Below are 7717 nucleotides of genomic sequence, written 5' to 3'. Positions count from 1 at the left end.
CACACCAAGATTTTGCCATGCTTAATTAATTTTGAGAATTTTCAAACAAAATAAATGACTGTCGATTTCAATCATAACTAATCGATGAAAATTGTACCTATTTACAGAAATTTTTCGTTCTCTCGATTGGGCATGCTTTCAATTAGCTCACATATCAAAAATGCTCTAAAATCGTATCAGTATTAAGTTGGAAGTTCCGCTTTCCCCACCTCGATTGCAATTTTTTTGTTCTTCTTTAAGGTGACTTTTTTGCTGAAGATATACAAAAATCAAAGTGGGACTCTGCTCCGTTCTACCAGAAAATAATTCAGTAAGGAAGTGGTAAAACGGTTTAAGTCGACTTATCTCCCAGTTGAGTTTTTGAGAAATATTTCCGAACCTAAGACAGATAAAAAAATTGTCATAATTACATTTATTGTAGCTCTCAATCGGCTCTACAAAAAAGGTTTTAAAAAATATTTTGCTATCATCCTTAGATTCTGAGATATTCATTGAAAACTGGTCAGTAGTCAAAAATGACTTGTACCGTTTTACCACTTCGCTACTGAATTTTTTTTCCATTTTTTCAAAACTTTTCCCCTATTCCTTCAGTAAAAATTTTGTTTGGCCTTCGACACATTTTTTAATTATAAAAGAGTTTTAGTTATAACGGAACTATTAGTGAGAACTTGTAGTGGAAAGAAATAAAAAAATAAAAGACAAAAAAATGGATAGGATGGAGTGGAGTCCTACCTTAATTTTTCGATAAATTTTAATGAGGGATTTCTCGTAAAACGAGTCGCTTTAATGAAGAGAAAAAGAAAATCAGTAGTCAAGAAGGGGGAAGGGGGTATACAGTATGTAATTTTAAAACTTACTGGTTATTTTATCCCATTTCCAACGGTATGAGTTAATTAAAACCATGCTCATTCGAAAGAATGGAAAATTTACGTCAGAGATACGTATTGAAGAAAGGAAAATATTTTTTATCCTCTCCAAAACCAAAAAAAATTGTCAAAAACTCAAAAAAAAAATTCGACTTTTGCGCGTAACAAAATTGAAAAAAAAGTTTTTTTAAATATCAAGAAAATTACAATTTTTAAGGTATAAAACCGAACCAATAATTGGAGATATCCATAGAAATTTATATGCAGAATAGTAGTTTCATAGAAATTCCGGTTTATCATAAAAAAATTCATAAAATATCTTCCATAAGACATCCTTCAGACCTGCTTCCATTGCTCCCTTCATAACTCTAATTATTAATGCACTATGCTATAATTGAAATGCAATGAAAAGTAAATAATCAATTGAACTGATGAATAATGATGATAGTATTGATGCTAGAAATGCAGAGTGAGTGCATCCTCTAATTAATTGATACCGACCTCTTACACACACCGTTGCCATTAATTATGACCAGTCTTCTATATTTATCACCGCGCCGATCGAGCTTTGCAGATAACGAACCGAAGCATTCTATACGTTTCAATCGATATCCCTACGGAGGGAAAACGTTACTCAGAATTGACAATATTAATGTACATAGACGTGGTTCAGTCTGCAACAGACACTGACTGCAGTTGATTCGTCCAAACATTGAGCGAATTTTCGGATCGGGATGATCGAGTTGAATGATGACAGAAATTATTTCATCATCGATCAGGTGAGTTTGTGTTATTTTATTGGCAATAATTAGTCTATCATTTCACTCTTTAATTATTAATAAGAATCATCCGGTCGGTTGCTAATTACTAGTGTCTCTAAATTTTTTCTTTTGAAGAGTCATCAAACTCCAATCCATTACTGACATTTTAGTATTTTCTTTTTTATGGTTACATATAATTTCAAGTTTTATCCATCAATTTCTCCGGAGCGTAGTAAAGTTGTTATCTCGTAAAGAATTCCGGACAGTTTCCCGTCTATTCTCGAGCGTATACAAACGACGAAGAATATCGATCCCTCGGTCCATCACAAATAGAGGGGCTCGAACAATGGCACAGTATCGTGGACTTGTGCTACTGAAAGGGATTTTCATCTCTTAGTTCCAATTGAAATGTTCAATTTACATCATGGCAATGCGTATGAAAAAATTTAGTAGAAAAGTTAGCGAATTCGCTAGAAAATTCTATTGGAATTCTGTAGGAATTCTATGGGGTTTCTATAGGATTCCTATTGGGATTCTATTGACAAGTTCTATTTGTTTGTTGCGCTGATTCTATTAGATATTCGATAAGAAAAAGTCAATAGATTTCGAATTTCTGTTGAAATTTTTCTCTTGAGATTTTTTATTTTAGAATTATTGGGCACAAATTTGCTAAGTTTTTTCCGTTGGATTTTGTTTTATTTTGTATTACAGAATCCGTGTGGAAAAAACTTAGAAAATTGATGCCCAAGCATTCTTATAGAAAAACTCTCAAGGGAACATTCCAAACAGAAATTCTAAATTTATTGACTTTTTCTTATCGAATATCCAATAGAATCAGCGCAAAAAACAAATAGAATTTTTCAATAGAATTCCAATAGAAATCCTATAGAAAAGCCATAGAATTCCTATAGAGTTCCAATAGAATTTTCTAGCGAATTCGCTAGCTTTTCTATAGAATTTTTTCATGTGTGAATTAAAGTTCACTTTTCGGGTCATCCGGTGAAAATTCAAATTATAATTTGATATGACACTCAGAATTTAGTTGAAGTTCGATAATCAATTTTCATCATTTTTACGAATGCGAAAATTGAATTCGGTAGCAAAGTCGTTAATGAAGCCGCGTTGATGTCACCTGACCACACAAAATGCCATCATCTCGGTATCTAAGAGAAATAGTTTTTTTCCAAGTTTCTTACACTGCATTTCTCTTCGTCTTTTATGCACCATAAAATAAAAGGGAAAGTGTATGTGAAAGATTTTCTATACAATGTTAGAAATTTTTTGAAATTAAAGTAACAGATGCATTTGAATTTTCAATATTCTGGAATTGAATTCAATTTCAGACTAAATTGCCCGGGGAATTCCTGATTCATCTTGAAAATTCAATAAAATTAAGTTTTTCATTACAAATGATTATTGAATTTTCAATGACAATTTGGATTTTCATACCTATCGCAAAAATTAAGCAACAGATTGAAAATTCAGAAGAAAAATTGCCTGAATTTTCTTGATTTTTAGTCATTTTTATTGTCGTATGAACCTGAGAAATCAAATTTCATTGAATATTCAAGAACATTGACTGATTTATCAATAACAGGATCAATGGAAATTCCATGTAAATTGTTTGTTGTTAAAAATTTTAAGATTTTTTACTTGAAAGTTCAAGAGTAATTTTCCAACAGTGTAGTGAACATCTCAATAGAGAATAAGAATTCCTTTATTATATTCAGACTCATCCAATAAAACCGAGAAACATAAAACATTCAAACCCTTCATCTCCGCGTTCAGCTATTGCTCTTAAGCGTTCAATAATCAGAATCCCGAAATATCTACCCAATATCAAACATTTCACAAATAATCTCTCCCTGAATGGTGTTCAAAGCCAATTCTATTGGATTTCTGTTAAAATTTCTATCAGTTTTTGGCCGATTCTATTGAAATGGTAAATAGAAAATATTCTATAGAAAAAGTCAATAGAATTTAATTTTTCTATACATTGCTCTATTGAGATATTTTCTGTATATTTTTTCGGCTCGATTTTTATGTTTTTTTGTATGATTTTCTTCATCTTTCTTATATAAAAAGGAGATGTCACGCGTTTATTCCCAAATGTCTGAAAGGGAAACAGCATACATGATGATGATAATGATACTGGTTTTGGTGATAATGTTAGTGTTCGTGGTTTCCAACGGAGTATGTATTGATTCTCAGTTGAAGTTTTCATAGATTTCCACGAATTTTTCAAGGTCTTTTAGTGGAAGTTTCGATAGGTTTCTATGGCAAATCCCAGAAATCTTCGCTTTCTAATGCAAGTTTTCGCAGCTTTCGCTGTATCTCCTATTGATTCTCGATGGAAATTTCCATCCATTTGTAACAAGAAACAAATCATGGATTTTCAATAGAAGTTTTCATCGCTGCCGAAGAATTTTTCCTTAGTAATACTATAAAAATTCGTATGCGTGAAAGAACTTGTTGATTTTAATCAACTCAAATAATAACGTAATGAAGCATATAACATCTATTAAATTGTCAGACGCACGGAGCGCGTCTTCGATCTCGTGAAAAGAAAAGAAAACGAAACCAAATGAAAACAACGTAGAAAATTTGAGCCGAGGACATTCTACAAAAAAAATCTCAATAGAACAAGTAGTACAGAAAAATCAAATTCTATTGATTTTTTCTATAGAATATTTTCTATTGAACATTTCAATGGAATCGGCCAAAGAGTAATAGAAATCTAAATAGAAGCTAATAGAAATGGTTAATAGAAATCCAATGTCTAGCAAATTCGCTCGGTTTTTCTGTTGAATTTTTTCGTGCGTGTTGTCTTGCAATTAAATTCCAATAAATTTCTAATAATAGAAAATTATTATATCACCCAAAATTACTAATAATAAAAAAATTTATTCATAAATTTACAAAAGAAATATAAATACCAATAATTAATATTAATAAACTAAATTCCATTATGAAACTTGATCTTCTAAACGTTTCATAAAATTAACAATATTTCAATAATATTCTCATAAAATATTTTACGTCTCAACAGATATATTCACTTATATCCCATCAATATAAATTTATTCTTCGTCTCTAATTAAGCCTAGTAGGTCTTTTCAGTTTCTCACAGAGAAGCTCATGGACAGCGCCAGGGCCTCCACTCCTCATAGCACTCGTCAAGTCCTCCATTGCAATTCCAGACGAAGTTAGTCTTCCAATCAGATCATCACTGATTCCAATCTTCCCCTGGGTCTTCAGTCCCTGGTACTCCCTCTGAATATCCACCCTTCTCAAACGAACTTTAATGTTCTCAAACATTTCGACAACTGTTTTGCTGCTTTGAACGAAAGCCGAAGCCTCAATATTGATCTCCGGGTGATTTACGAGTTCCTGCATCATGATGACGTCGTTCATGGCATCATGCGCTCCACAGCAGTCTCCCAGGAACTCCGTAGCTAGCGACACGAGTTTGTAATCCTTCCCGTGATCCCTGCGTCCTGGCAGAGACTCCTGGAGCAGGGGAAGTGTATCTGAGAATCCAGTGACAATCGTCTTGAACTCCTCAACCATTCCTCTTTCGTTCAGCAACGTTAGGAGCATTGGGGCATCGAATCTAAAGCAGTTGTGGGCGATGAGAATAACCTTTCCACCGATCGACGTCAAGTACCTGATGAAATTCCCAACAGCAGTCTCTTTGGACACTGCCTTCAGCAGTTCCCCGCTGCGATTGTACATTTTGTTTTCCACTAGGGAAAATCCTGTCAATCCGGTGATGAACTTTGGAATACCATCGTTTGGGATTATGTACTCGTTGTAGGTACTGTCACCACATCGAGCTGCTATCTGAATTATCTCGGAGGTGGGCTTCAGTCCTGTGGTCTCTGTGTCGAAGAACACGAGAGATACCTCTTGATTCTTGAATTCTTCGGGGGTTTTGGGGTCTTCTAGGGCTTCCAGGGCTCCTTTCATCGACGATAGGTTGAATGCCATTTTTATGGTGTTAGAGGGAGGATGATTGTTGGCTGCCGGGGGATCTAATCTGTGGAAAATAGGAATATGAAAGTTAAAGTTTAGAAAAACAACGCCTAGAAAACACGTTTTTTTAAAAATTATCCCCATGTTTTTCATAGATAATGTTTATAATATTCCCCAGCTATTGAAAAAATCCTCACTAGCTGTACTGCACAGTTCAGGAGATTGTATACGTGCAATAGCACCCTAAATACAATAAAAGGAGCGTTCAAATATTACGTCGCACGGTTAGGGGGAGGGGAGGGAGCCAGTATTTTGTGATGTTTGTGAAGAGGCCCGCCTAGGTTGTGATGTCACACCAACTTTTGGCAGTGATATGTAACCCTGGAGACAAAGAGGATGCTGAATGGATCGATGAAGAGTTTGATTAAAATGATCTCCAGGTACCGGATTTCTCTAACGATACCGGAGCAACGCCGATCATTTCGATCGAAACCCATTTAACTGGTCCATGGCAATAATTATTTCAATAGCGAAGTGGTAAAACGGTACAAGTCAATTTTGACTATTCACCAGTTTTCAATAAATATCTCGGAATCTAAGGGAGATAGCAAAATTTTTGTTGTAACCTTTTTTGTAGAGCCGATTGAGATCTGCAACAAATGTATTTCCGAAAATTTCGCCTGCAAAATCTCCCTTAGATTCGGAGATGTGGAATCAGTGAATATGTGTGTGTGTATTGTGAAGAAAGAACGTTTTGAAGTAGTTTAGAGTAATAAGAAGGCGCTATGTCGCCAGATATTTAAAATAAGAATTCAGTATAGATAGTCCACACGCAATACCCCCTTCCCGTGTGCACTTCTAGTGCGATAAGGTTTTGAGGTGTTTTCTTATGTTTTCGGGTATGAGAAATCCGAATCCGGTGGTATTTTTTATGTAAGTGCATGCAATTAATAGTTATAAACAAATTAAGTGGTTTTTTTGATGATTTTTTTTTTATGGGAAACATTGGCAAATAGAAGAAAATGTTCATGACAAAAGTTGTTCCTTTTTGTGTAATAAATAATTATCATTTTTTTAAATCAAAATCCATCAATCCGTTGCTGAAATATGGTCCACCAGGTCGGCGCGGAAGGATTAGATGCGCGACGCGCGAAGATGGGTGGGACGCTCGACGTCCTCTGAATGCTCATCAATCCGTCATTTTTCTCAGATAAAACGACCTCTACTCATGTATTGGTACATAGAAAGGAAAACAAAAACACACAAAACACTAATACTCCAAGTATGAGAGATATTTATTTGGATTATTTCTGCGAATTTTCAATTCCAAGAAAATTCGGAGGGGACAGCTGCAAAAATATTCTTGTTTCTTCTTGTTTTAGTCAACTGACGTTTAGAAAATACTCCGATAAATCAGTCTTCCTCCGATCCTCGTAAGAGAATGTTCGTCACATTTAAATACGTGATTTTTTTCAGAGTCTCTTCGGGCCGGAGTATTGAATTAACTAATTAACTATTGAGTTCTATCAGTCGGTGACAGGAAATTTATAATCATAAGTTATTGACGAGAAATAAATTCTGGATGACATTCATTCTTTGTGCAGTATTCACTTTAAATTCATGGTGTGAGTGTATTAAAAATGTCAGGTGGACGTTCGTTTGTCATGTTTAGAGGCTCTAAGGCATTTGTCATGTTTAGAGGCACGTCATTTATCGACCCGCTCTTTCGTTTGAGCCCAAAAAAACGTCCATATCTTGTCTGACATCTTTGTTACAAACTCGGGTCTTCAACTCGGGCTTTCAATTGAAGACCTGAGTTTGTAGCAAACATGTCAGACAAGATATGAATGCTTTTTTGGGCTCAAACGAAAGAGCGGGTCGAGAAATGGCGTGCTAGGACCTCTAAAGATGGTTTTGAACCAGGGGAGACTCCTAGACCCCAATGTTCTATACATACTCCTAGACCCCATTGTCCTCCTAGACAATGTTGTCACAACTCTGCTTTTCGATTGAAAACAGATATCATCTTTAGAGACATTTGTCATGTTAAGAGCCTCTAGGACGTCATTTCTCGACCCGTTCTTTCATTTGAGCCCAAAAAAACATTCATATCTT

At 34.9% G+C, this 7717-nt stretch overlaps 2 protein-coding genes across 2 annotated transcripts in view; one reads left to right on the top strand and one right to left on the bottom strand.

Annotated features, from left to right (window-relative positions):
- The first annotated feature begins 1489 nt into the window (after positions 1 to 1489).
- LOC107038682 overlaps positions 1490 to 7717 on the top strand; it is a 10802-nt gene continuing 4574 nt past the window's right edge. Inside the window, exon 1 of the mRNA XM_015257912.2 lies at positions 1490 to 1645. Within this exon, the coding sequence (XP_015113398.1) occupies positions 1601 to 1645 (45 nt within the window). The 5' untranslated portion in view covers positions 1490 to 1600. The remainder of the gene's footprint in view (positions 1646 to 7717) is intronic.
- LOC107038681 overlaps positions 4600 to 7717 on the bottom strand; it is a 5130-nt gene continuing 2012 nt past the window's right edge. Inside the window, exon 2 of the mRNA XM_015257911.1 lies at positions 4600 to 5666. Within this exon, the coding sequence (XP_015113397.1) occupies positions 4721 to 5617 (897 nt within the window). The 5' untranslated portion in view covers positions 5618 to 5666 and the 3' untranslated portion in view covers positions 4600 to 4720. The remainder of the gene's footprint in view (positions 5667 to 7717) is intronic.

This window comes from Diachasma alloeum, unplaced genomic scaffold (assembly GCF_001412515.2).
Source record: "Diachasma alloeum isolate Michigan unplaced genomic scaffold, Dall2.0 Dall_scaffold_00286, whole genome shotgun sequence".
Taxonomy (NCBI): domain Eukaryota; kingdom Metazoa; phylum Arthropoda; class Insecta; order Hymenoptera; family Braconidae; genus Diachasma; species Diachasma alloeum.
This window is presented reverse-complemented; position numbering and strand designations above follow the sequence as displayed.